The following is a 25,872-nucleotide window of genomic DNA, read 5'->3' as shown; positions in this document are numbered from 1 at the left end:
TGATTTTTTGGCGCTAATGCTTATTTTGGCTAGTGCGCAAACTCGCGAAAGCCGCTCGGGCGAGTCCCAAAACTTTACCCTAAAACATGAATGGAGAACCATCTCTTTACACATCCTTTCCTTGACAGCCAGTACTTACCTATTACCGCAGCAATGGGATCGTATCTCCCGTTCGTGAGCAGAGTTGGTATCGCTTCGCTAGAATGCCTTTGCCTAATTCTACGTGATGTGTAATCGAAGCGCCCTGCCGACGACAAGTTCCCCGGCGGACTTCAGTCATCGATAAATGTGACGACCGCCGAGGACCCGCTAGCCAGACATACTCAAAGTCTCTGCGCCAGGTCGTCATAAATGCTTCCACAACCCAGTAGATGTCTACATTCCTTCTGTGACAAGCTTATGGGGGCTGTCACGGCGCAGTAACTGGCATGGCTAATTATTGATTTATAATTTGCTTCCTACGGCACGGAATTCCTTGAGAGGTGTCCTTATAAGTTCGATTTTGCCTTCCTATGCAATGGGATGACGGCATTATTCACGTCAAAAGCAGCTCTTTCGTTAATGTCTGCGCCAGAGGGAGATACCCTATTTCACTTGGAACTGTTTCCCGGAGACGTAATGGCATGTGGTATAGAGATTACTAGGTAATTTTGTTCACTTCGTTTACCAAGGCCCTCACCTTCCGGTCCTATCTTCATCTTTCTAAGGACCAGAGCATAAGCTGAGGATCCTACCCTCCTTCATTCGCTGCTACTGGAAGAAACTCCAAGCATATTGAGTGCAGCGACATTAATGGAGTTTCGCAGGTCGAACGAGCCACCTATCGACCAGAAACAGACTCACCTAGAGCATCAGAATGATCGAGCAAATTTGGAAAATTCTGAATCCTCCCAAACACGTATTGAGGAGCTTGGCCGCCAGAGGCCTGAAAGGTTCCGCTGTGTTTTGGAAGAAGTGGGCTTCTGCTATTCAGTAGTCATGTCACAGCTCTTGACGGCAAGTCGTGTGTCCCCTTAATGGTAGAGCGGCGACCGTAATCCCACTTGAATGCGCATTCAATATTTCAGGCAACTAGCAACCTTGACATATTCCAAGAATCCTTCTACTTCGGTCGAACCTATCCAGAATACTGATCTACTGAGATAAGCTACAGTAGAACGAGTAAGAAGTGTCTGACCGCATCGCAGGAGTACTTTGTCTCCGGGTTTAATGTCATTTTGCCAACAGTAGCAAAAGACCTCAGCATTCCGCCTGCAACAAGGACCTGGCCAGCGAACGCGTTCTCCCTCGTTGTATCGGCGTTCCTTTTACCCTCTGGACGAATGGCTGGCACGTATTCCGTGTCAAACTCACAATATAATGAGGGCTTCCTTGGCTGATATGTGCGACAGATATGTACGGAGGCTATGTGGTCTATATCGCCGGCGTTGTCTGGCTCACCGTTTGGTCGATCATCGCTGGGTTCTCCCGAAACGAGCTCATGATGGACCTCTGCCGCGCTCTACAAGGCCTTGGCCCTGCGGCCTACCTTCCGTCCGGAATGATGCTCTTAGGTACCGTATATCGCCCAGGACCTCGCAAGAACTTGGTCTTCAGCATCTATGGCGCTTGCGCACCCCTAGGGTTTTTCGTGGGCATATTCTTTGCAGGAGTCGCTGGCCAATTTCTATCCTGGGGTGCATATTTCTGGATCGGTGCTGGACTGAGTTTTTCCACAGCCGTAGTAGCTTATTTCTCAATTCCGTCCGATTACCAAGAAAGGAAAAACGTTAGGGTCAAAATGGATTGGCTTGGCACAGTCCTGATTTCGTCAGGTCTGATACTCGTTGTTTTTGCTATCACGGATAGTGCTCATGCCCCACGGGGTTGGGCTACACCATACATTTACACCTTGTCAATTGTTGGTGTGCTCCTCTTGTGTATAGCTATATATGTAGAAGGATGGGTTGCGGTAAGTTTATGTTTATCTATCTCATGAAAAAGATACCGCCAGACCCTGCTTTGATGTCTTGGCAGATTTTGAGGTTCTTCCCACGTTTAGTATGGGAGTCCTTCGGTCTTCTCGCTCAAGATCATCTCGTATCTATTCTAAAACTTTTTCTCAAATCGAGTTTAACTTGCCGTATGACTGACCAGCTGACTCATTTCAAAGGATGCTCCCTTACTCCCGTCCGACATATTTGCGGTTAGGTACATGAAACCGCTGATTATTGCCATGTTCTTTTCTTTTGGTAGCCTAGGAGTCTTCCTGTTGTATAGTACCTACTAGTAAGCCAAAAATATACTGTTCTCCTCTATTGGTCCATTACGACGAAATCCAGACTAATTGTTCTCGAACAGCATGACAGATATCATGGGAGGCACCCCAATGCAACTGGTTGCTTGGTTCACACCGATGGCGCTTGGTGGTTGCATTATCTCGACAGTTGGTGGGTTTGTGCTGCATATCGTTCCCGGAACAGTCATAATTATTCTCGCTGGAGTTAGTTGGATCGTTGCACCGCTGCTCTTCGCAATTGCACCAGTTGGCGCAAACTACTGGAAGTATATGTTCTTCTCTATGATTTGTGCTACTATTGGCATAGATGCTAGTTTCAACGTGGTATCAATATTCGTGAGTGCCACAGCCCTGGGTGTTGCAGTATAGAGTTGACGATCCCTAGTTGACTACATCGATGCCGGCGAGGAGGCAAGGCCTAGCAGGAGCTTTAGTCAACAGCATTCTTCAACTGGGGATTGCTTTCTTTTTGGGTTTAGCAGACGTTACAGCAATCGCGACGCGGGGTCAAGGCTTGAAAAATAGTTATAAGGCGGTATTCTGGTTCGAAGTTGCAGTCGCAACAGTCGCTCTTATTATCTCTGCTGGATTTGTCGAGATTAAAAAAGCTCAGAGCGATTTGACAGCGGACGAAAAACTGGCAATGCGAAATACGAGAGGGGAGATTGCCCACGGGTGATCTTAAATGAACACAGCTGGGAAATTAGGAGTTCCGGAAAGATTAAGGAATTTTGAATGGCTATCCCGCTGCATCGAACTCCAGTCTACCCCGTGCTCTAGGCGTACACTCAACTCTTCGTAATCAACCTGTAAGATAGAAAGGCATTAGCCACAAGCCTGGAGCTTGACAAGCAATGAATCATTCAAAGAGATTCTCACATTCGTATGAGAGGAGAAGAGAAATTCCTCTATTGCTTAAGTGCTCCTAATTACTTGAATCCCTCAAGCTCAATTACGTGCTCGCCACTCATTTAATGCCTCATTTGCCGTCATCGCTGAGTCTGTACATTGCTCTCCCACAAGAGCCCACGTCCTTGACCGGATAATGTTCTCTATACTTCTCTCGTTCCTTATAAGATTCGCTAACATCTCTGTCCGTGATTCTCTTGGAAAGTAGCGCCCACTGTAAGGATCCAACCGCTCGTCCACGACCCTTCCTCGCGCCCTTGCCGATTCTACCTGTAGCAATACAGAATCAGGGTCGTCAGGGTCGGGAGATGTGGCCACGCCCGCACAGTAATTGAGAACATCTGATCTTGTTTGCCATGATGGAAAGAGAACCTTGTCCTTGAACGTCTGACAGGACTGCGGGTCTACGAGGTGTCGAGACGGAGCGCGAACGTGCCGCGAGGATGTTGAAGAGGGATCGAAACCTTCACTGGCAGGGGTTACGAGGGCATTGAGGTTTTGGGTTATGGAATCATCTATGGATCCGCGGGATAATCGCAGGAAATCTGCCCTTGGGGCATTGATCAGAACTCGGTGGAAGCATTCGGGGACTAGGCTTGTCATACCTCTAAGCGCTGTCTGATTGAAGCAGAACTGGGGTATCAATCGAGGCTGCTCAAATGGTCTCGACATGACAATAGCTTTCCGTTCTTTCGCTACTGCTTGCTGGTCCACTGGGGCAGCTTGTCGCCGCCAGAAAAAGCCCGCCAATTCGCCGGTCGTATGATGATGCAACGGAATAGTTTGTATACTAAATTATGTCTTCGTGATAGGAGAAAGATCAACAGATTGGATTAGAATGGCGCTAGGGTAATAATTAGATGGTAATAGTTGCCCTGAATTAAGTTCGTTGATGCAAAGGTTAGTAGTGCTGGGATCCGTCAATAGAGCCGAACCTAGCCGAAGGTCAGGTGATCTACGAGAACTTTAACCTACCAAGGAAATGTCGTGGTCAACCGACCACGTGACAGGGGGTCGCCTAGTTTTGGCTAGGTTAGCCGAACTTTTATTATGGTCAGGCGACCTGCATCCTTGGTCCGTGGCCAGGCGTGATTTACGACGCGTGCTGGAGCAAATTACGCGACGTCTTCTGTGGTTTTTGCTGTATTGGCAGGAATTCTCCCACACTGCCCCTTTGGAGTATGCCGTTGCTCCTCGGGAGGGCCTTATACACACCTTCGAATCCTTCGCGCTTGCTCTTGTCTGCGCGCGTCAACGCCCACCAACGACTCGTTCCTAAATCCGCGAACTCTGCTATCTCCGGCTGTAAATCACGCCGTGTACATTACTCTTTGTGCCACTTTTCGACGATGCCTCCAAAGCAAGCTACCCTCGGGTATGTTAAGCCTGCTCAAATGACTCTAGGGTGCGGTTCGCAGCTGCCAAACCACTCCCCACGCCTCTACTCTACCCATTCGTTCAGCTAACCCACCGCTAATAGCAAGTTCTTTGGACGCCCAAATGGACAGAAGCCTATGCCGCAGCAATCGAAATTATCTTTCTCGACCAAATCAAAGGCTGAACCGATCAAGGATGAGGATGATAACAACGCGAAATCGAATGCTACAAGCTTGGGAGAGGCGACACAGACTAGGCTGGTTCCTATATCGGTACATGAAGGGGATGTGTTAATGAGTGAGTATGACGGACCGCAGAATTCTGAGGTCAACGGTTCCTGTGAGGCATCTGGTATAGACGATCTAAATGCTATTGGTATGCTCACTCCAGACCTGTTTTTCTGCTTGACCTCTCACCTCATAATTGGTTGCACCAAGAATCTTAGTTAACGCAATGCTGCTCCGATCAGGCAAAGACAAAGGCGATGAAATAATAGCTGATAAATTGAAAAAGAGGACAGTCAAGAATGAGTATTCCTCTGAAGACGAACCTCCTTTGAAAAGACAGCGCAGGAAACCTTTAGCAGCTCGAGCGAAACTTAGTCCGAAAGCGGAAGTCAAAGGGAGAGCGAGTACAACTAAGTCTTCTCAGGGCAAGCAGAAAGTGAAAAAGAAAAGGACAGCAATTGCGGAGACAAGCGAGGTTGAGCAGGAAACAAAGAAGGCCTCCCAAGTCATTGAGGAAGAAGTGAAGCAGGGTGATCCCCAGAGCCCTTTGCCACAGAATACATCAGTAAAGACACCAGTGAGGTCAACTGCTGAGGAGTCAAGCTGTGAGGAAGATTTACTCAGCTCTGACGAAGACGAGAAGCCCGAGGCCGCGGCAAAAGCTCGAGAGAAAGTACAAATTACGCTCAAAACTAGCGGTAAAGATCCTTATCCGGATTGGAAAGCAGGCGACCCAGTCCCATATGCTGCTCTTTGCACCACATTCTCGAAAATTGAGATGATTACAAAGCGCCTTGAAATTCTTGCACACTGTTCACTTTTCCTTCGCCAAGTCCTACGGCTAACACCAAATGACTTGCTTCCAACAATTCAGCTTATGATTAACAAGCTTGCGGCAGATTACGCCGGTATTGAGTTAGGCATTGGTGAATCATTGATCATGAAGGCGATCGGAGAGAGCACTGGCAGAAGCCTAAGTATCATCAAGGCGGACCAAAATGAGATTGGTGATCTCGGGCTCGTAGCAGCAAAGAGCAGGTCAAACCAACCGACGATGTTCAAACCTAAAGCTCTCACAGTCAGAGGTGTTCAGGAGGGTCTTATGGGAATAGCCACTGTTGAAGGCCAAGGATCTCAGGGACGAAAGGTTGCAGGTATCAAAAAACTACTCTCTGCAGCTGATGCGCACCTGGCCGGAAAAGGAGGGAAAGGTGTTGATATCACGAAGGATAAAGGTGGACCAAGTGAGGCGAAATATATCGTGAGAACATTGGAGGGTAAATTAAGATTAGGGCTGGCAGAAAAGACAGTATTAGTCGCTCTGGCGCAAGCTATGGTCTTCCATGAAACTGCACAAAATAGCGATAAGATCCCCTTCACAGAACAGTTAGCGAAGGGCGAGAGGATCTTGAAGTCAGTGTACAGGTAAGACTGAATTCTACATCTACGTATATGCCAGTACTAATTATGTTGATTAGTGAACTACCTAGCTACGAGGTCATCATCCCAGCAATGCTACAACACGGCATCTTTGACCTCCCAAGCAAATGCAAGCTTCAGCCTGGTGTTCCTCTCAAACCTATGCTTGCAAAACCCACGAAGTCGATTACTGAGGTCCTTGACCGTTTCGAAGGGAAAAACTTCACCTGTGAATACAAATACGACGGTGAAAGAGCTCAGATACACTTCGTTGCCCATGATGCTCCTCAGGAGTATTCTACCACAGCACCCTCGGCTGGAAAGAGCGACAAGGGCGTGGCGAACATCTTTTCTCGGAACTCTGAGGACCTGTCTAAAAAGTATCCTGATGTTTTAGCGAAATTGCCAAACTGGGTTAAGCAAGGAACGAAGAGTTTTGTTCTTGATTGCGAGACTGTTGCATGGGACATGGTTGAGAAGAAAGTGCTGGCCTTTCAACAACTTATGACACGAAAGCGGAAAGATGTGAAGGTAGATGACGTGAAGGTCAAGGTCTGTATTTTTGCGTTTGACCTTCTTTTCTTGAACGGAGAGGTATGTCACTTTTCCCCTTGGGTCAGCGTACATTTAACGTTTCTAGGCCTTGGTAAACAAATCTTTCCGGGAGCGCAGGGAATTACTCAGAAGCTCTTTCATTGAGACCGAAGGGGAGTTTGCCTTTGCTACCTTTGGTAACACGACCGATTTGGAGGAAATTCAGACTTTGCTCGAGGAAAGTGTTAAGGCATCATGTGAAGGACTGATGGTTAAGATGTTAGATGGACCAGAGAGCAGTTATGAACCAAGCAAGCGGAGCCAAAACTGGTTAAAGGTATGCCGTAATGAGTCCAATCGTATTTCGAATCCGTTAATCGTTTTCAATAGGTCAAGAAAGATTATCTTGCCGGGGTCGGCGACTCTCTAGATCTCGTTGTTCTAGGGGCTTACTACGGAAAAGGCAAGCGCGCTTCTTTGTATGGCGCTTTCCTTCTTGCCTGTTACAACCCAAACACGCAAAATTACGAGACGGTGTGCAACATCGGCACTGGCTTCTCAGAAGCAATCTTAGAGGACTTCCATTCCCAATTGGAGCAGCATGTCATTGATCACCCAAAACCATTTTATCATCACTCCACTGGCAACAAAGACCAGCCAGACGTCTGGTTTGAACCGAGGTTTGTTTGGGAGGTCAAAACGGCAGATTTGACGCTAAGTCCACGGTACAAAGCGGCGGCCGACCAGCTTTCGAGCGGGGATGGGAAGGGTATCAGTCTGAGATTCCCGCGCTTTATCAAGTTGCGAGATGACAAAAAGCCCGAGCAAGCAACCACTAGCCGGATGGTCGCTGAAATGTATCAGAAACAGGAAAGTGTGTCCAAAAGCAAGGGCCCAGCGGTTGATGATGACTTCGAGTATTGAACAGCGCCTGGTAAATTTGGGTTCATTTGGCTAATAGGGACTTTGATCATGGTTGGCAGGGGGCATTTCATAACGCTGTCATGTCTAGACGAATGATCAAAGGGCTTGTACTTTGCTGTGGGATACATCTGGTAGGTTGAGCCGATATAGCAGCAGCTTAAGGCTCCGGCGTGAAAGCTGCAGGGCTTGTTTTATTTCAAAATAAGTTTTCTGTTGTACATCGAGAACAGGCCAAGTGATTATTTGACCGCAAGAACCAAATATTTTGCCCAACTTAAACACGGATGGCATCGTATTTGGCAGCGACCCTGGGGGAAAATTGCTCATGAAACAAGCCACAACCTAAACGCCAAGGAGTTCTGTATCGGGTATCTGTGATGAAAATGGAGGATTAACTAAACGGAAAATGAACACAGCACCATGAATACCCGCGTCAATGCTGTGGATGTAATCCGAATATCATGCATCCGTTTCAATGCAATGACTGTTCATAAAAACGTATGAAGAAGGCCCACCCAGACGCAACCCAACAACGCGAGCCACCTAAGTTACTGTTCGAAGCATCTCCTGGGGAGCAGCTCTCAAATTATATAAATATATAAAATCGAGATATACTTCAAATCCACCTAGTGAAGCAGTTGTTGATTGTTGGATGAGTCAACAACATTGTCGGATAGATTGATGAGGAGCTGGGCAAGACAACGTTTGGTAGCTGCATCGTCTCGAAGAACAGATGAGAAGGTTGCATCTCGGAGAGGTTCCGGGAGACATTGGCGGAGAGCCTCGCGAGCGCGAGCATTGTCGCTAAGGCTAAGTATCTTGTTAGTAAAAGCATTGTAACAACCCGGTGACGACAGTCATACCGTAAGAAGCATCTCACTACATGCTTAAGTAGCCTAACAGTCTGTTGTTCCACAAGCTGATTGACCATGTTACTTAGAACGGTACCAACAGCGTAGAATCTCTCGTATGTTTGGCAGATATAAGCCAATCCTATGTCATCTAAGAGAATTTTTTGAACAATAAATATAGCAACGGTCTTGCTCAACTCTGATCCCGTTTCCATTATTCGTAGACATAAGGGAATAATTTCGGTGGTGAGGAGAAAGTTGATGACTTCTGAGGAGTCGTTCTTGACCAGTGCTCCAATTACACCGAGCGAAGTGAGACGAAGGTATTCGAAAGGACGTGATTTTGAAGTAGTATTGAGAAATGGGTATAGGAATAGTGGGATATGGGCTATTACATTTTTAGCGGTTGTGTCAAATAGAGGCAAATACGTCTCGTACCACTGAGGAAAAGAGCTCTAGTCTCGGTGTGCGAAGCCACGCACTGAAGAAGTGCTAAGGCATTGCACACCCTATTTGAAGCCGCTGCGGTGAGTTGAGACGGGTTAAGAAGCGGATAGACTGATATAATCTCTTGCAGTAGTGAAGCCATCACCCCTAATTATCAAGCATCAGTGGGACTGCAGAGGCACACAGATTCATTATTTGGTCAAGTACCATACCAAAAGAATGCCACAGTATCAAAGCCAGTTCCGGAACCTGCTCTCTTTTCTTGCTCAACTCAAGCAGAGCTGTCTCCCTTGTGCTTGGTTTCATTAGTTGGGCGATCCAATCCAAAACCCGTCTGTTGTCTTCGCTGATACTTTGGTCGGCGCTTAAGAGGCTCTGATTGTGGTCACCGGAGGCTATGCCACTAATTCCAGACGCCGTGACATTGTTCCCCGATATGCGGTTATAATGCTGCTGCTGAGCTGCTGCGGCGGCGGCGGCAGCAGCTTGGGCTTGAGCGTGCTGTTGAGCAGCATGATGAGTGTGCTGTTGATGGTGGCTTTGTGACCAGTCTCCGGGAAACTGTTGCTGATGTGAGAAAATGTGTTGCATTATAATAGCGTGCTGGTTGGGAGTTCTGAACTAAAGAAGTGGTACTCGAGGAAGGTAGAGATGTTAGGGTAGCAGAGCAGAGCAGATGAGCGCGGCATGACAAGGGTGAGGTATGCAACCTTAAATTACAGCTTAGTCACCGTTTTTTTATCGTCATTATCGTTTAATCCCCTCCACCCTTGTTCGACTTCACAATCAGAATTCGCGAACTTTAAGAAGTGAGACTTCACCGCATTGCCACAAAGTCTAACGGTCCATCCTATTAGCTGACTATAGAAGTCCATCCCAGACACAGCCCTCTCAAATTATATAGGATCTACGAGCATAATGAAGCGAGTGTTTGAAGAGTTGTGACTTGTAGCCATTCCCAGAATGATTGCAATACAAACGAGATTCGTCAAGCGCTTCCTCTGGCACACTGCGCGGTAGCTTACTGAATGCAACAGCGCACAGATAAACAGAGACACTCAATCAGTCACTCCACAACCCAAACTCTTACAAGCCGATAAACTAAGTGCTAGTTCCTCTCTCGCCACTAAAATAACCTCTCATAAGCGTAGCTCTGCAAGAATTTTCTGTGCCATATTTTTGTATTGCCACGTTCCCCCATCAACCTTTTTGAACTGAATGCCATGGAGTGATAATAGTGGAACCTTGACGATCAATATCTCAAAAATGAGGACCATGCTCCCCCCAAGATCACTTTGCACGTGCGTTGTTGTTTCACCTGCCGGCTTTAGAACACCTGCTCTTCTATCATCTTTTCCATCACTCTCTTCCGACTCGTCAGAATTTGTATAACTGCGATCCGCGGGCGTCTGCCGGTTTCGTGATGATTTTGGTGTCTGTGGAAGTCGCTGCTGCTCCCTGAATTCGTCCCGTTCACGCTCTGCCCCCATCAAACCACCAAAGCTAATCTTGCGTCTATTGCCTGTCCCACTACTGGAAGGGTGCCCAGGAGTGGACGGAGAATCAACCACTTTGTTCAGATCGATGCTCGGAGCATGCTTGCATTTAAAGCCCCCTTTTATCTCATGGTACGTAACACCAAGCTGGTTCAGCACCCTGATAATGTCGAAAAGGCTTGTTACTAGTGGTGGACACACTAAACAAGCCTTTGAGATACACCGGTTTCATTGTATCCGGTGACCGACCAGCTTCCGGGGCTCTTCCGGCCAAATCTTGGTCCGTCTCCTCTGGTACATTTGACTCTTTAGCCATCTCTCTCTGTGCACGCCGAGCTTGAATGCTCTCTCTACGTGCGTGACCAAGAGATTTAGCTCTCGATGCTGGCGCCCGAGCACGCGAACCTGATTGCATGTCATCTGAAGCCGCATCTCCCGGCTTTAACCGTTTACCACTCAGACTTGATCTGTCCGAACCACTTGTAGCTGGAGGATCTCCGGGGCCCTCTGAGATGCCTCGTCTAGTCATGCGTCGCCGTAAATCTGCAGAATTGACACTAGTAGACCGGCCAAGAGCTTTGAGCCTCCGGGAAGCCCCGCCGCTACCACTAGGTGGGGTAAGCAATTCTGGCTGCTGGGTATGGCCGCTTGGGTGGAGCATAGATGAGGATTGCACATCTTTATCACGCGTTCTCCGGACACTGAAACTCTTTCGGGGGGGTCCAGCCGAATTTCCAGGGCCAGAAACAGCGAGTGAGGGTGTGGGGGGGTTACTTGCTCGCTCTCTGTCGGGATCTTTATGTCTACGAGTACTAAATCGTCGAAGAAGTCCTGCAGCAGTACTTTCTTTCTTTGCCGGAGGCTGCTCACTGGGTGGTGTGATGATGGCAGGTGATACAGGGCCTGCAGGCACGTCCAGATTTAGTCCTTGCAACCCTTCTGTAACCTCATCTTCACCGTGGGTTCTTGCTCTCGGCCTAGACCTCCCGCCAGTAGGGGTTTCTCCAGCCATTTCATAAGTCGCAGAATTTGTATATGCTGCTGCTGGAGCGGGAAGATCTGGCATTCTAAGAGGCTTTTCTCCAGGGCTCCTAGGCATACTAATAGCCCCTGAATTCGTTTCCAATCTTTCGCGCTCTTTCTTCTCACGTACCAGATAGTACACAGATATCAGGGGGCTGAATGCATTCACTGGATCAAGGCCGAGCTGAACAGCTTCAGCCGAAGGATTTATAAGAGTATCGCGGCTGGATATCGAATTGCGTCGCCTATAAAAGTCAAAAACACCCCTTTTCCGCTCAGTTTCCGGTGTTTGAGATTGATATTTTCGGGAGGTAGTCCGAACTGCTCGTTGATACTCATCCGATTGGATGACATTCGTAAGTTGGGTTGTGATGTATTCTGAGGTACCAAAATCAAACCCCGTCATCTTATCGATAACCTCCGCGTCTAGAGGTAGCTGAAGGGGTTCGCGGTGGGGGAGATAGTTCTCTGGCGGTGTATTGAATCCCTTCGTGATCCAAGGGTGGTTCATAATTTCGCTCAGGCTTACACGTTGTTGCGGGTCGGTTTGAAGCATCTTATGAATGAGATTCCGGCACTCTAGATAAAACAAAATTAAGCCATTTACAGCACTTACAGAGGTTGAGTAACTTACCAGCAGACAGCCACGGCGGATAGTCAACGTGACCTTTCTTGATCTTAGCATGTAGCTGTGGCATGCTCTGATCATCAAAAGGCACTTTTCCACACACTAAGACATAGAGAACTATGCCAAAACTCCAAATGTCTACTTCCGGACCAGTATATTGCTTCGCCTGCAGCAGCTCAGGTGCAGCAAAGTACAGGCTGCCACAAAAGGTCTTCAGGTGATTTCGCGGTGAGAATAGATTGCTAAGGCCAAAATCGATAATCTTAATGTCGCCAGTCTTGCTAATAAGAATGTTCTCTATCTTCAAATCCCGGTGGACAATGCTGTTGCGATGGCAGTAATCCAGAGCGCTAGCAATTTGGCGAGCAAATTTACGCGCTGGCTTCTCTTTCAATCTTCCATGTGATATGATGTAATCCAACATCTGTCCCCCGTTGACATATTCGAAAAGCATATACCAGTGGTAGTTGGTCCGCACGACATCCCGCATGCTACAAATATAGGGATGATTCAAAAGGCTCACTATAGCGACCTCTCTGGCGGTTCGGACTTCTTTTGAGTGGTCGGCCCTCTCACGATCCTGCTGACTACGGTGCTCGTCTGTTGATTGTCGGGGAACTATTTTGACAGCAACCTGGTAGGGAAATGGGGGTTATTCACAAGGTAATTAAGGTAATTAAAATGGCTCAAGATCAGCCTACCTGCTCTCCTGAAACAGCATTCTTTGCCAACTTTACTTTACCCATGCTACCAGCTCCGATAGTCTTTCCTAGTGCCCACTGCCCCGTGCTTGGAGCCATAATTGTTGTCCTGCGCTTGCTCGATGGGCCCGCATTCGAGCCGGCCCTCGCATCATTCTCCGCAGTGACACCATTGATGGGCATTGCAGCAGTTGTAGATGCATCAGACGCATAGCGCATGTGACCCGGTCGAGAGGAGCTGCGGTGAGTGCTCCTAGTGGAATCGGTACGAGCAGGTGCTGGGCCCGCGGTTGGGGTTGGGTGGTTTCGTTCCCTTGATGGGCTACGGCGCGAAGAAGGAGGTCGAGCGACGTTGCTCTGTTCAAAATCCCGGCGAGCTACGTTGGCAAGATTGGCTTGCTGGGAAGCAGACGTGGGTCGACCGTGAGGCTGGGAATGTGACTGCGAACGATGGGGGGATGCGGGAGGTTGAGCAGCGGGTCTGGTGGTAGTGGACTGGGTTCGGTGCGGGCGATCGGTGGGGCTGCCAAATGCTTGCGGGCGACGAGATGTTGATGAGGTGCGAACGACGGCAGGAGAAGCTGGGGCGGCAGCAGACATGGCGAGGCCGCGCAAAGAGCAGTGGTTGGCTCTAACTACCCAGAAGGCGATATGGGCTCGGAGGTCGAATATGGTGGAGCGCAGAGGAGTTTAGGGATGCTGGAGGCTGGTAAAGTCTGACCAGGCGCAGTTGGGAGCTGGAGGCGCGTTTTGTGTTGGTGAGGTGGAACTTGAGCGATTGTTGGCAAGGTGGGTTCAGGTTCAGCCGCCTGGGCGGGACACCATGGCGTGCCGGACGATGATGAGAGTAAAGCCAGTGAGCGCTGTTTGGCGGTGGGGGGTGAGCAGTGGAAAAGTGACCGAAGACGAGAGACCGGCAGGTCGCGCTCTGTACAATGGCTGACCAAGTAGTTACGAGCGCAGGACTGGGTACGCCAGGGTCGTTGGTGCCAAGAACAGCCAAAGGGTTAAACCGCAACGCTCGTGAAATGTGCCCTGTTATATTACAAGCACAGATGGTGCGAACAAGATGAAGAAGGCTTCATTTGATCGATAAGGGATGAGGGAAATGGTGGCATACACGTTGATTCCAATTGTACCAGTCTCTCCGTAGCGCAAAACACTCGTCTTACCACTGTGCCTGATTCCATATTGCTTCCCTAGGGCAGCGACACTTCCCGCTATCTTTGCCCGCGCTACGCCCACAGTTGGACCATGGTCGACGGACGCTTGCAGATTCGCCGACAGTCTTCATCTTCACATGATGATAAATGAGAATTCGTATTGGACTTATTATTAGAATTAGAATTACCATTGCCTGCGGCTGTGAAAGCCTGCGGCTGTGAAAGTCTTAGCCTTCGCAGCCTATCTTGCCCCTATACTACTCGCAAATCATAGCCTAGGAACGTGTAATTGGACTTGCTGGCTCTATGAGCCAGTAATTCACGTCCGCCGCCTCTCGTAACTTGCATTGAAATGCTAGCTTACTTACCAATTAATGATGCCTCCTATCCTGTCTCCGTCTAATGGTGCTTCGTCCAAAAGTGCCGTTCCTGATTGCCTAGCTGCCACCCTCTCGCATCCACCAGCCCCCCAAACCACCCATTTACAGTAGTGCGCCAAGGCACGAGCCCTCCCCGAATCCCAGCCTCACCTGTTCAGCAGGTCCGAATATCGTTCCTCACAACACTTTATGGCTCACAAACGACCCCGGTCAGCCTTCGAGGCGGACCTCCGGACCCAACAATCACCATTTGTCTTTTACGGCACGCCGCTCCCACCTCTAGACCTTGACGTTCGTGACGATGGGTCATATGTTCCAGTGTGGAAACAATCAGTAACAGATGAACACGGACGGAAGAGGCTGCACGGTGCTTTTACCGGAGGCTTTAGCGCTGGGTGAGTACTTATCTACTTAGTATTATCTTGTAGACATGCTGTTAATATAGTCAGCTCAGCTACTTCAACACTGTCGGTTCGAAGGAAGGATGGACGCCCTCTGCGTTTGTGTCCTCCCGGACAAACCGCCACCAGGGCCAAACTAAATCTGCAGAGCAGCGGCCGGAGGACTTCATGGATGAGGAAGATTTGGCAGGCGCTGCTGAAGACCAACGGCTACAGATAAAAAGCTCCTTCTCTGCCTTGAGTACTACGGAACGTGATTTGACCATCAAAAATCCTCTCGCCAACCTCATCAAGGCAGAGGGCGATACAATGGGCATGAAGCTTCTTCAGCGAATGGGCTGGCGACGTGGCCAAGGAATTGGACCAAGGATACGACGAAAGGCACGCTTGGATGATACGCAGGTTCCTACGAACCACGAATCCCAACCTGTACATCTCTTTGCGCCTGAAAATTCACGGATTATTAGCTTTATGCGGAAAAATGATCGTAAAGGCCTTGGTTACACAGTAGAGACACGGCTTGCTCAACCCTTCGAATCCAACTTGCCAAACCTCCAGAGCAACAATCTCGAGAATGACAGTCAGGGGAATGTCAAGTCTCGAAAACAAAGGCAAAAGCCAGTGTCAAGCAAAAGTGGCTTTGGTGTAGGAATTCTGAATGACACCGGTTCTGATGACGACGATCCTTACGAAATAGGGCCTCGACTCTCTTACAATCGAGTCTTGGGATCAGAGAAAAGGCCGAAACGGATCGAAGCTGTCAGGCCAAATGCTAGCTCCGCAAACCCCCTTTTAGCAGCTAGGCCCATATTTGTATCTAAAAAATCAGTCAAACGCAACACACCTTCTAGTGCTCAGAAATGTCACGATGGTCGGCTTCCGTTAGACGGTTATGTTTTATCCAGCCGACCAGTAACCTTAATGAATCAGCAAAACTTCTTACTCCCAAAAATACCAACTGAATGGAAGACGTCAAAAACGCAGCCTGGCCCAAATCTTACAGGCGGAGAATACAAATCCATTACAGACACCGCCAAAGCCAACCCATTAAATCCAAAATCTCGTGCCACTATCCTTGGAGAAACTTCCCTTCCTAGCAAGTCTGTCTTTGATTACCTGTCTGCAGAGGCAAGGAATCGTATTGCGTTAATGTCAGGCAAGAGCAATCTTCCCCCGGCGCTTGATGAATCTCCGCCTACGGCATTCAAGAAAACATACTCAGACATGCAAAAAGAGCTATGGAATCTTGTTCCTCAATTAGCGAAGGACATCGCGGTTGGCGCTTTGAGTCGAGGCACGAGCGGCTGGATGCCATATTCGGAAGACGAGGAGAAACGAGCGAGGTATCGCGCTTTCCTAGAATTACGAGCTGGGTTGAGCGAAAACATGCCAGAGCAAGTCCCCGGGATGTCCACAAGCGATTGGCGAAGAGAGCTAGAGGAGTTTGTGCATGCCGCTCAAGTCTTCAAGCCCATTACAGGCATGATGGCGACACGATTCACCTCCTCAACTTCGCAGACGAACAAGTCGTCAAACACATTGGGTGGTGAATCAGGAAAAGCTTTACTACATACCCCAACCACTAAGCCAGAAGACCCAGCTGAGGAAGCTGCTAGACTGGGGATGTATGGTCCAATGACGCGAACCACGCAGCAAATCTTTCCGACTCGGCTTGTATGCAAGCGTTTCAACATTAAACCTCCCACTCATGTGCAGCTAGATCCAGGAGCTACACCCGGTGACGAGTCGTACCCGAGCGCCCCATTAGAGGTTGTATCTAAATCTTCTATGGATGAGATGTTGAAGCAGGCATCATTCAACACTACAGAGCATGGTGGTCATATTCAAGATTCCATCAAGGAGATATCACCAACAGAATTAGTCAAAGAAGCCGTAATCGATTTGGAGCAAAATGAAGCACTGGAAGCAAATAAAGCAGGAGACGCCGTCTTCCGAGCCGTCTTCGGAAGTGAAGACGAAGATGAGTCCGGGTTCTTTGGGGCATAGGAGATTCATGTAGTAGGCTGCGACCATATCTAAAAACCTTTCAGTGCCAAAGCCCTTACCGCCATGGAACAAGTTAAGCTTATGACCTTCGCCTATAATGATATCACCGTAAAAAGCAACAGATTCGACAGGCTAAAATAAATATCTAACCCAAATCCAATAAATCTCAGCAAAAGCAAGCTAGGTGTGCATATGCAGCTTATACATTGGTTGCGAAAATTATATTCATCAAATGTTCACTGTGTTCCCTTTTGACTCTCTCCATGGAGACCTAATGAAACCGTGCTCTATGAAGCCAGGATGGTAGAATGATGCAACAACACTACTAGGCGCTTTCAGTGACTTGCCAGACATATAACAACGTCGCACTCCTTAAAGTTCCTATTCTTGAAGCACAGTTATCTCAGCAAGCGACTCAGACGGCAACCGAGACAGCAAATTCCCTAGTGCCTAAATAGTATAGCGTTATAAAACCCCTGCTAGCGTTATATAACCCGTGTATTTTAACTTTACGTACTGTCTCAGTCGCCGTCTAAGGGCCTTTGGTGCGAAAATATAAGAGGGTCGACTTATCAATAGAACGCGACGCTACTAAAGAGTGATATTGTCAGGTGACAGAGTCACCTCGCTTATATATATTGTTCCGCACAGGCGTGCCTGGCATCTTGCCAGTCATTCGCTTACCTTTTGTAGGTTTGTGCGTGGCTGAGTGGTGCGGAGCTTGTCACGTCACAAATATATCTCTACTAGTTAACTAGTTAACTACTTCAAAAGGTAATCGATTATATTTTTAAGGGTCGCTTTACTTATCTATGTACTTATTTATATATTTTAGCTAATATAAAGTTCTAAAACTAGGGGTCGAAATTTCTTAATGCGTCTTATTGAGTCGACTCCGCGAATCTCCCCCAATGCCTCAAAGCACTATAACCCCCCGACCTCCAGCCTCTTTAACCCCCCCCCCCCAAGACCCAGTTATATACTGCCCGAATAAAACGCATACTAACCCCAACTACACCACAGCCCCGGAGCCACGCTGGATGGTCCCGAACCCCAAAATGTTAAGCACCAGACGGTTCGATAGAGCTTTGAGCAAAGCTTTGATAGAGCTTCGAGCAGAGTTTCGATAGAGCTCGAGCAGAGCCTTGTGTAGAGCCTTGTGTAGAGCCTTGTAGAGCTTTGAGCAGAGCGTCGTGTAAAGCTTTGTATAGTGCTTATATTTAGCCTTGTTTTTGAAGGCCTTGTAAACAACTTTGCATAGAGCTTTGTGCAAGCGTTTGTGCAGACGTTCGCGCAGACGCATATAGAGACAATAGTGGAGACATTCATACGGACGGTTATAGGCGACTGTAGAGTCGTTCGTGGAGACGTTTATAGAAACGATTATAAGACTTCCTAGTATATATTAGTGCTGCGTTAGCTGGGGACGCATCGGTGTATTAGACTTAGACGTATAAGTTAAACTATTTTCTTGTGCTTATAGATATTTAAGACTTAGAAGATAACTTATATTCTACTAGTATACTTTTAAAGGTTTTATCTATACTAGATCCTAGGGTATTTTACAGTTATATCATAAGCGTATTACTATTAGGCATAGGCGTTAGTCTCCTCTTTAGGGGTATTGTAAAAAAAATTAAACCGGCTATCCTTCTAAGGGGATTAGAAGGGATTTAAATACAAGGTAAGATATAGATAAGGAGTTTAATTAAAAGAATAATAGGATATATTAAGATATTAAATGAATCCTTAAGAAAAAGGAAGTGTTCAAATGCAAGGTAAGAAAAGGGTTTCCCTAGACACATGCAGCCCGCGTGCCCCGCATACGAGTCGCATAAGAGTTGCATATACCTCGCAGCTATATAGCTATCTACTGTGGTTTCACCTAAGAAAGCGTTAACTTTATAGTATAAGCGTACCGGAAATAATAATAGACTAGAACTTTAAATATGATCCAGGAACTCGAGTAAGCAGAACTAAGGCTAGTAAAGGCATTGTAAGAACTTAATGAAATATTTAAGGAATTAGATAGTGTTAATTCAGGTTGGATTTAGCCTATTACCCTATTAGCCTATTACGTACCTACCCTTGTTTTCCCCTTAATTTCCGGCACCTTCCTCATGTATATATAATCTCTTTTCTTCATAGATCAATCAATACACGAGTTTTTCTGACGCATGGACTTGCGATCGATAGATAGACAGCAAGGCGAGAGACTTAACGGAATAAGCCTTTGCTTACTAGTAAGCGAACTAATAAGATTAAATTAGTAAGATCGGATAGATTAGTTAGATCGCAGGGATTAAGGGAGACTTACATGCTCGACACGCTCCTAACCCAGGGCTACAAGCCAGTCACTGTTGGCAAGTGTTTTGGCAATCCTGAGACTAATTGGCATCGGAATTCGTCGGGAAGCATCTTCATATCTGGTTCTCCAACTCTTTCCTTCACTGAAAACTCTGAAAGTCCTGCATCTAGAACTCTGTACGCACCGCTACTATCGTTTCAACTTATGGAAGCTGTGAGATCACTACTGGTCTATCACGCTTAGACTCGGTAATTTGGAATTATTGTTCTCAACATGATGAGTCGCCCTATTACGAAAAATATCTACAAACAGGACTAAAAACATACAGGCTGGGTTTGGTATCTGCTCAGGGAGTGATACGTCCTCGATTATATCAACGCTTGCATCTTCTACCACCGGCGGCAACGACAACCCCGCCCTTACAAGTTGCCAGTACCGCCGGTGGCTTAGTAGCACCTTCAGCGGCAGGAACTGCTTATTGAGCTCAACAAGCACGACTATAACTAGGAGCATCATTAGCACCTCGACAGCGCCCTCATCAATACTTACCTCAACCGTTGTGGATAGAGCTAGGAGTCCATCAACGTTATCTTCGACCCCCTCGCCATCACTCAATGTGAGTATAAAGGGTACGTGTGGTGCAGCAGTAAGTCAAACACATAGGCTCTAAATACGGGGTCTGTTGCCGTTCTGCCGGCAAATGTGGGAACGGTCTGCTTGCCTGTGGGATAAGATGCCAGAGCAAGTACGGATCATACTTGTGGGCCTAGATGCCGGACAGGCAATTTCTATCCGGAGAAGTTCGAGAGGGGAGGAAGGGAAGTGTGCGAGTAGTGGCAACGTACTTTAGCCTAGATGATCCGCTTTTCGCTGTTCACGCACAGGTACACCTGGCTAGAATAGAAGTGATGCTTTGACCACTCAAGAGTCACGCCTGTCACAAAGACTGCTGCTGTGGCCAATGGCGGAGAATGTGGAGCGAGCCTGATCGTGTGCCCAATTGCTTGTTCCTGGAGGCGGGGCCCTGAACATGACAACGAGAAGACCAACTGCATCATCTGACAGTAGCAAGCAGACAAAAAATATCACCACTTCGTGAAAAAGTCCCCAGGCCAAACTCCTACAGCATGGCCATGACTAGAAACGGCCCTCTCTAAACTCCGAAGCTTCACCGTCTCCTCTTCCGACCGAATCTGGCGCAGAGCCTATGCAGCTATCCTGCCCTCCACCTCGTTCCGCAGTTCCGCAGTTCCCCCATTCCTCTTCGTCACACCGACGAAGCAAAGACAGGGAAAGGCAAATACCGAAGCATGGTACTCGCTAATAGTGGACAAGCGGGGTGCACTATGGGTGGAATACAATGAGCCTAGCCGACGGTCAGTCGCAGCTCTTAAATAGCCATGGCAGAGTGCTCCGCTACGAGCTCTCCAAGTGGCCTTCAACACCATTTTGTAGCAGGCAAAATGCTCTTTTTTACAAGCATGGCAGAGTGCTCCGCTACGAGCTCTCCAAGTGGCCTTCAACACCATTTTGTAGCAGGCAAAATGCTCTTTTTGAACACACCCATTGAGTCAATGCCAACCAGGGCCTGACAAGCGAATGGAGCACTTCCTCGACCTCCTGTAACGCTGGGCACGGCCTTATCGGCCTTATCGCGAGAGCTCGTCAGTTCTAATTTCATTGGCGGCAGGAGAGAAACCGTCCGCAAAGCCGTCCTTCTTTCACTTTCAGTCCACAGGCAAGTAATCCCTAGATTTCTCCTTACATCAGCCACTGGAGCCATGCAGGTCATCGCCCGGCGCAGGGAAACATCGCTTGTTCCCAGAGTTTCGATTTTGCCCGCAATTCAACTTCCAATTAGCTTCACGAACCGCGACACGTCCCATCTGTAACCAACCTGCAAACCACAGCCCCTCCTTCGACTCCCTTCCAGCCGCAAGCTGATTATTGTCTTCTTACCCATATTCAGACGGATGGCTCTGTCACTCAACCTGTCCAAATTCTTCATTTCATTCCTGACGCCGCGAGTGCGCCTGCGCATCATTCTGCGATATCTAGAATATTAAGCCCGGCCTTGGGACGTTGGGACACTGGTACACCTGTTCCTTCTTTACCTGTTATCTGGCTATTCGCGATGAAGTTTGGGCACAGTCTTGCTCGTAACCAGGTTCCAGAGTGGTCGTCTTCGTACATCAATTACAAAGGCTTGAAGAAACTGGTCAAGGCAGCCGCTAATGCCGCGAGGAATGGAGAAGACCCTGATCTTGCAGGTAAGTGGAATGTAACGCGGATGCGTCTCACCAGGCCAGATTGTTCATCTAGTATCACCGCGACAATCCAAACACCACTAACTTTCCATTAGAATTTTTCTTTTCTCTCGACCGAAATCTTGAAGATGTCGATGGATTCTATAATAAAAAGTATGCCGAGTCAGCTAGAAGACTTAAATTACTCCACGATCGTTACGGTCGAGCCACTCAAGTTCTGGAAGGAGCAGACAAAGATGAAGTGGAAGACTTGATGGGCGCTCTTCTCGAGCTGCGTGGACAATTGAGGAAGCTGCAGTGGTATGGAGAAGTGAACCGAAGAGGGTTCGTCAAGATCACGAAAAAGCTAGATAAGAAGATACCTAGGGTATGTACCCAACAGCGGTACCTAAGTTCCAAGGTCGATCCCAGGCCTTTCGCAAACAACAGTTGTCTCTCTCAAAACCTGAAAGCAATCAATGATTGGCTCTCAAGCCTTGGAGAGGCGAAAACTTTTGATGACACAGGATCTGTCAATTCTGTAGCATCACTGCGGAGAGTGTCATCCCGAGCGATTCTCGACCTCCCGTCAGGTCTGCTCGATACTGTTGACCAAGCCATCCGCAACGACGATGCATCAATTCTTTCCGAGTTGCTTATCCAGGCCAACACTAACGAGGGCGAAAAGAACCCCGCGTTCCAGCAGCTGCTTCTCAACTTGCTACAGCGGTCAATCTCTTGTAGATCCAAAGATTGTATCGATAAGCTTTTACCACAAATCGATATTCTGGAGGAGGAAAATGACATAAATAAGCGCAATTGCATTCACCGTCTTGTCATTACAATTGGTCGATCAAAGACTAATCAAACATATCAGACTCAAAGTTCACTGCTCCAGTTGCCTAGTGAGGCAAAAAACTTCATTGTTCCTGCGGAATCACCGATTTTCTTACCACGACCATGCACAACAACTGAACAAGAGTCGATACAACTTTTAAGCAAAAACGACGAATCAGTTCGCATCCTTTCTTACTTGCTAGATAGGCTTCAGCCCCGTCAGCGACCTGCTCTTCAAGCGCGCGATTCGTATGGCCGATTGCCTTTACACTACGCCGCTCAATATGGGTTTGTTGTAATCTGCCAAGTAGTCATTAAACATATGCAAGATTGGGACCAGTTTGATGTCTCCCAGGGTATCGATTCGCCTAGTTGGCAGGATGCTGAAGGCTATGCTCCACTTCACCTCAGTGTCATCGGCGAACATCCGCTTACCACACAGACACTTTTGCAGGCAGAGAACTGGCACGGTGAAACGGATGAGAAGATCAATTCGAGAAAAAGCATCTCTAAATCGGGTGCAGTCCTCGCTCTCGCGACAAAGTCGAACTCAGTGGCAATAGTAAAACTCTTAGTCAACGCAGGCGTAGACGTCAATTATCAGGATGAGCAGGGAGAGACTGCATTGCACGTCGCGGCTCGTTTTGGGCACCAAGAGTGTGCGGAAGCGTTGCTGGAAGCTTCATCACATCAGAAGGCGCAGGTTGATATTCCAGAAAAGACATTTGCGTGGACTCCGCTCTTCGTTTCATGTGTTGACGGACATTTGCCAATTGTTGAGCTTCTGATCGCCGCTGGCGCTGATGCAGATAGAACTGATCTGTCCGGTTGGACTGCAAAGGAGCATGCGGCCTTAAGAGGTCATATGGATATTGCAAATAGGCTCGCGGTAGTAACGCCCGCTCCCAGCTCGCCGGCCTCGGGCAGTCTATCAGCTCGTTCAAGTCCCCCATCATATGCTTCTTCTCTTGAAGAGAGAAAGTCCAACACTTCGGCTAAGGACAATATGTTGCACCGGAGCCCTGAGCCAGTGAAAACTTTTGGACATCGTTATCTCACCAAGGAGACAATGATACTTGTGAGCCTAGGCTCTATGGACACAAGGACGAACATCCCAGCCGTTAGCCTTGATGTAATTCCATTCTCTGATGCTCACTCCACTCAACTCGACACTGCCCTCTCCGTCGTTGTGTCAGCATCTGGCGCCACTGGTGATCCAACAGTCGTTGACCTTCCCGTTCAGGAAGATGTTTGCACAGATCCTATCACTTTCATGACCATGGACGCAACAAAAGTCAAACTCCTCTTCGATATAGTTCCCACTTACGCTGGTGCAAAAGACCGAGTTGTCGGACGCGGTGTAGCGCTTCTTTCCAGCATTAAACCAAGTGTAGGATCAAAGCGAATCACTCTACAGGGGGATGTCAGAGTGCCCATCATTGCAGCCACCACATTGGAGGTAATTGGATCCGTCAATTTCAACTTTCTTATTGTAACACCATTCACGCATCCCAATATGACCATCACGGAACAACACACATATTGGAAGAGCATGACATCGACGATGGTTATCGGGCACCGAGGTAGATTTGATTTGTATTCGTTTTCTCTATATTTTCCTAACTTCTTCAAAGGTTTAGGCAAGAACATAGCCTCCCGAAAGTCATTACAACTCGGCGAGAATACCATACAAGTGAGAGTTTCAATTTAATTCTACAAGCGAGCAATTCCTGACCAAACCCAGTCCTTTATCGCGGCTGCAAACTTGGGAGCATCTTATGTCGAGGTACGTTTGGACTCCATAACGAAACTAGGCATGCTGACATTATATAGTTTGGTATGCTTAAATAACGAAAAACCTCGCTAGAACTGGACTAAACCTATATAGATGTACAGTTGACTAAGGACCATGTTCCAGTCATATATCATGACTTCTTAGTGAGCGAGACTGGTATTGATGCGCCCGTACATACTCTTACCCTAGAACAAGTTAGTAGTTTGACTAGTCAGAGTTTGTTAGGAGCCGAGTTAACTATTTTATTCTAGTTCCTACACATCAGCAAGCACCAGACACCAAGAACATCAAGGCCTTCATCACCCATCGAAATCAAGAATCAGGGGAGCGGCGAAGGAACGAAGTCATCGCACAGACGCCCCCGATCATGTTCAGTAGATACATCAAACCAAAGCCACACATTGGAGCTCACTGAGCGGATGAAACATACACGTGATTTCAAAATAAAAGGCTACAAGGGTAATAGCCGCGGAAACTTTATACAAGCGCCCTTTACAACGCTGGAGGAAATGTTCAGGAAACTGCCTGAGTCAACTGGCTTCAATATTGAAATGAGTGTGTACCTTACAGTTTCCATGCCTTCCTTTCGAGTCCTGAGGAACTAAATTGTGATTTAGAGTATCCAATGCTTCATGAATCTGAAGAACACGAAATGGACACATACGCCGTTGAACTCAACTCATTCGTTGATACCGTACTCAAAACAGTCTATGATCTTGGGAAAAAGCGTAATATTATTTTCTCATCTTTCAACCCGGATATATGTCTTCTGCTCTCGTTCAAACAACCTTCAATCCCTATCCTCTTTCTTACAGACGCTGGCACATCCCCCGTTGGGGATATACGGGCGGGGAGCCTGCAGGAAGCAATTCGGTTTGCATCCCGGTGGAACTTGCTTGGCGTTGTATCGGCTGCGGAGCCCTTGGTTCTATGCCCGCGGCTAGTCAAGGTAGTAAAGGAATCGGGCTTGGTGTGTGTGAGTTATGGCACACTCAACAACGACCCTGAAAGTGTCAAGGTATGTATATCTTCAATAGAGGTCCTGTACCATAAATTTTGGGTTCTGATATCTTCTAGCTGCAAGTTAACGAAGGTATTGATGCCGTAATTGTTGACTCGGTCCTCGCAATTCGCAAAGGCCTTACTGGCTCGGACCAAAAGTCCCCTACCGTCTCCATTGAAATTAAGGATTCGATCACCGCGAATGGCACTACTAACACTGATATGAGAGCTGAAGTAAAGTCCTCAAAGATTGTTGATACAATTAACGGTGTGCCAATAAATGCGGATAGCGGATTTGGCTCTTCGACTGGATCGATATTTTCGTAGTCATCATAGAACATGGGGCTATTAAATTAGAGATAGGGATAGTGCTTTAAGGTATTGACTATTATGGGCATGGCGTCATAGCTGCATTGACAATGTCCAAAAAGATAATTGTTTTAACCTTACCAGATATAAAGCACACCTCTTGCTAGTAACGGCTCCATTCATTGTCTTACTGCAATGTCTAGGTTCTAGACAAGATGCTTCGTGGAGCTTGTATTCGCACATCGTGATTACCCTTACTATCTTATTACTGATAATTTAAGTGCCCCTCTTCAAATTCACAAAGCCTTCTATCACAAAACACGGTTTGAGGCTCTGCACGTGCCTCTACCAAGCATACCCCCTAACGTAGATAATAGGGTTGTGACGGCGATAGGACAATGGCGGTTTAGAACACTAAAATACGGTATCGCATTATTATTTAGGTCTCATAAAGCCTTATTTTTATATAGAGACTCTATATTAATATTTTTTAGTGCTTTCAGTACTAGCTACTACTTAATTAATACTATAATATCGCCTCTACTTTAAATTTACCTCCTTTACTACTTAAACAGCTACTATATAAGCTTCTATGGTATTTTTTTATTTA

The 25,872-nt window shown here is 47.5% G+C and overlaps 8 protein-coding genes across 8 annotated transcripts; 5 read left to right on the top strand and 3 right to left on the bottom strand.

Annotated features, from left to right (window-relative positions):
- Positions 1-350: 350 nt before the first annotated feature.
- On the top strand, positions 351-3,141 carry K441DRAFT_366496 (MFS general substrate transporter). Its single transcript, XM_067641422.1, has 6 exons — positions 351-644; positions 807-996; positions 1,188-1,329; positions 1,392-1,951; positions 2,153-2,268; positions 2,341-3,141. The coding sequence occupies exons 1-6, from the start codon at positions 523-525 to the stop codon at positions 2,645-2,647; spliced, it is 1,437 nt and encodes a 478-aa protein (XP_067507121.1). The 5' UTR covers positions 351-522; the 3' UTR covers positions 2,648-3,141.
- Positions 2,664-3,085, top strand: K441DRAFT_655498 (uncharacterized protein). The gene has a single exon (XM_067647858.1). The coding sequence runs from the start codon at positions 2,676-2,678 to the stop codon at positions 2,955-2,957; it is 282 nt and encodes a 93-aa protein (XP_067507122.1). The 5' UTR covers positions 2,664-2,675; the 3' UTR covers positions 2,958-3,085.
- An 85-nt stretch (positions 3,142-3,226) lies between the features above and the next one.
- On the bottom strand, positions 3,227-4,068 carry K441DRAFT_703818 (caffeine-induced death protein-like protein Cid2; the record flags this gene model as incomplete). Its single annotated transcript, XM_067653497.1, has 2 exons — positions 3,793-4,068; positions 3,227-3,732 (listed from the first exon to the last, which is right to left on the bottom strand). The coding sequence occupies exons 1-2, from the start codon at positions 3,857-3,859 to the stop codon at positions 3,227-3,229; spliced, it is 573 nt and encodes a 190-aa protein (XP_067507120.1). The 5' UTR covers positions 3,860-4,068.
- Positions 4,069-4,368: 300 nt separating this feature from the next.
- Positions 4,369-8,144, top strand: K441DRAFT_743244 (ATP-dependent DNA ligase; the record flags this gene model as incomplete). Its single annotated transcript, XM_067654401.1, has 6 exons — positions 4,369-4,592; positions 4,668-4,903; positions 5,061-6,216; positions 6,270-6,804; positions 6,851-7,081; positions 7,135-8,144. 6 exons carry the CDS (start codon positions 4,369-4,371, stop codon positions 7,666-7,668), a joined length of 2,916 nt encoding a protein of 971 aa, XP_067507119.1. The 3' UTR covers positions 7,669-8,144.
- Positions 8,145-8,294: 150 nt separating this feature from the next.
- K441DRAFT_547435 (cell differentiation protein rcd1) lies at positions 8,295-9,557 on the bottom strand (the record flags this gene model as incomplete). The annotated part of the gene is made up of 4 exons (XM_067642909.1): positions 8,295-8,478; positions 8,532-8,907; positions 8,958-9,113; positions 9,179-9,557. The coding sequence occupies 4 exons, from the start codon at positions 9,555-9,557 to the stop codon at positions 8,295-8,297; spliced, it is 1,095 nt and encodes a 364-aa protein (XP_067507118.1).
- A 548-nt stretch (positions 9,558-10,105) lies between these two features.
- On the bottom strand, positions 10,106-13,763 carry K441DRAFT_694173 (Pkinase-domain-containing protein; the record flags this gene model as incomplete). The annotated part of the gene is made up of 4 exons (XM_067652707.1): positions 12,815-13,763; positions 12,120-12,747; positions 10,664-12,064; positions 10,106-10,581 (listed from the first exon to the last, which is right to left on the bottom strand). The coding sequence occupies exons 1-4, from the start codon at positions 13,412-13,414 to the stop codon at positions 10,106-10,108; spliced, it is 3,105 nt and encodes a 1,034-aa protein (XP_067507117.1). The 5' UTR covers positions 13,415-13,763.
- Positions 13,764-14,368: 605 nt separating this feature from the next.
- K441DRAFT_630690 (DUF1604-domain-containing protein) lies at positions 14,369-16,995 on the top strand. Its single transcript, XM_067646287.1, has 2 exons — positions 14,369-14,752; positions 14,812-16,995. The coding sequence occupies exons 1-2, from the start codon at positions 14,547-14,549 to the stop codon at positions 16,763-16,765; spliced, it is 2,160 nt and encodes a 719-aa protein (XP_067507116.1). The 5' UTR covers positions 14,369-14,546; the 3' UTR covers positions 16,766-16,995.
- Positions 16,996-21,207: 4,212 nt separating this feature from the next.
- On the top strand, positions 21,208-25,280 carry K441DRAFT_675015 (GDPD-domain-containing protein; the record flags this gene model as incomplete). The annotated part of the gene is made up of 9 exons (XM_067650817.1): positions 21,208-21,343; positions 21,436-23,739; positions 23,797-23,849; positions 23,901-23,942; positions 23,990-23,993; positions 24,045-24,145; positions 24,203-24,506; positions 24,569-24,969; positions 25,029-25,280. 9 exons carry the CDS (start codon positions 21,208-21,210, stop codon positions 25,278-25,280), a joined length of 3,597 nt encoding a protein of 1,198 aa, XP_067507115.1.
- Between the last annotated feature and the right edge of the window lie 592 nt (positions 25,281-25,872).

The sequence above is a fragment of the Cenococcum geophilum genome, assembly GCF_001692895.1.
Source record: "Cenococcum geophilum 1.58 unplaced genomic scaffold K441scaffold_9, whole genome shotgun sequence".
Taxonomy (NCBI): domain Eukaryota; kingdom Fungi; phylum Ascomycota; class Dothideomycetes; order Gloniales; family Gloniaceae; genus Cenococcum; species Cenococcum geophilum.
Note: the sequence above shows the minus strand (reverse complement) of the source record. Positions and strands in the feature narration are given on the sequence as shown.

What these genes read in the sequence shown, in the direction of transcription:
- K441DRAFT_366496 (XM_067641422.1), top strand. Translation starts at nt 523, where the DNA reads ATGACGGCATTATTCACGTCAAAAGCAGCTCTTTCGTTAATGTCTGCG. An exon ending in TCATGTCACAGCTCTTGACG is followed by an intron (nt 997 to 1,187) that starts GCAAGTCGTGTG and finishes ACCGCATCGCAG; the next exon opens with GAGTACTTTGTCTCCGGGTT. An exon ending in CTGTTGTATAGTACCTACTA is followed by an intron (nt 2,269 to 2,340) that starts GTAAGCCAAAAA and finishes GTTCTCGAACAG; the next exon opens with CATGACAGATATCATGGGAG.
- K441DRAFT_655498 (XM_067647858.1), top strand. Translation starts at nt 2,676, where the DNA reads ATGCCGGCGAGGAGGCAAGGCCTAGCAGGAGCTTTAGTCAACAGCATT.
- K441DRAFT_630690 (XM_067646287.1), top strand. Translation starts at nt 14,547, where the DNA reads ATGGCTCACAAACGACCCCGGTCAGCCTTCGAGGCGGACCTCCGGACC. An exon ending in ACCGGAGGCTTTAGCGCTGG is followed by an intron (nt 14,753 to 14,811) that starts GTGAGTACTTAT and finishes TAGTCAGCTCAG; the next exon opens with CTACTTCAACACTGTCGGTT.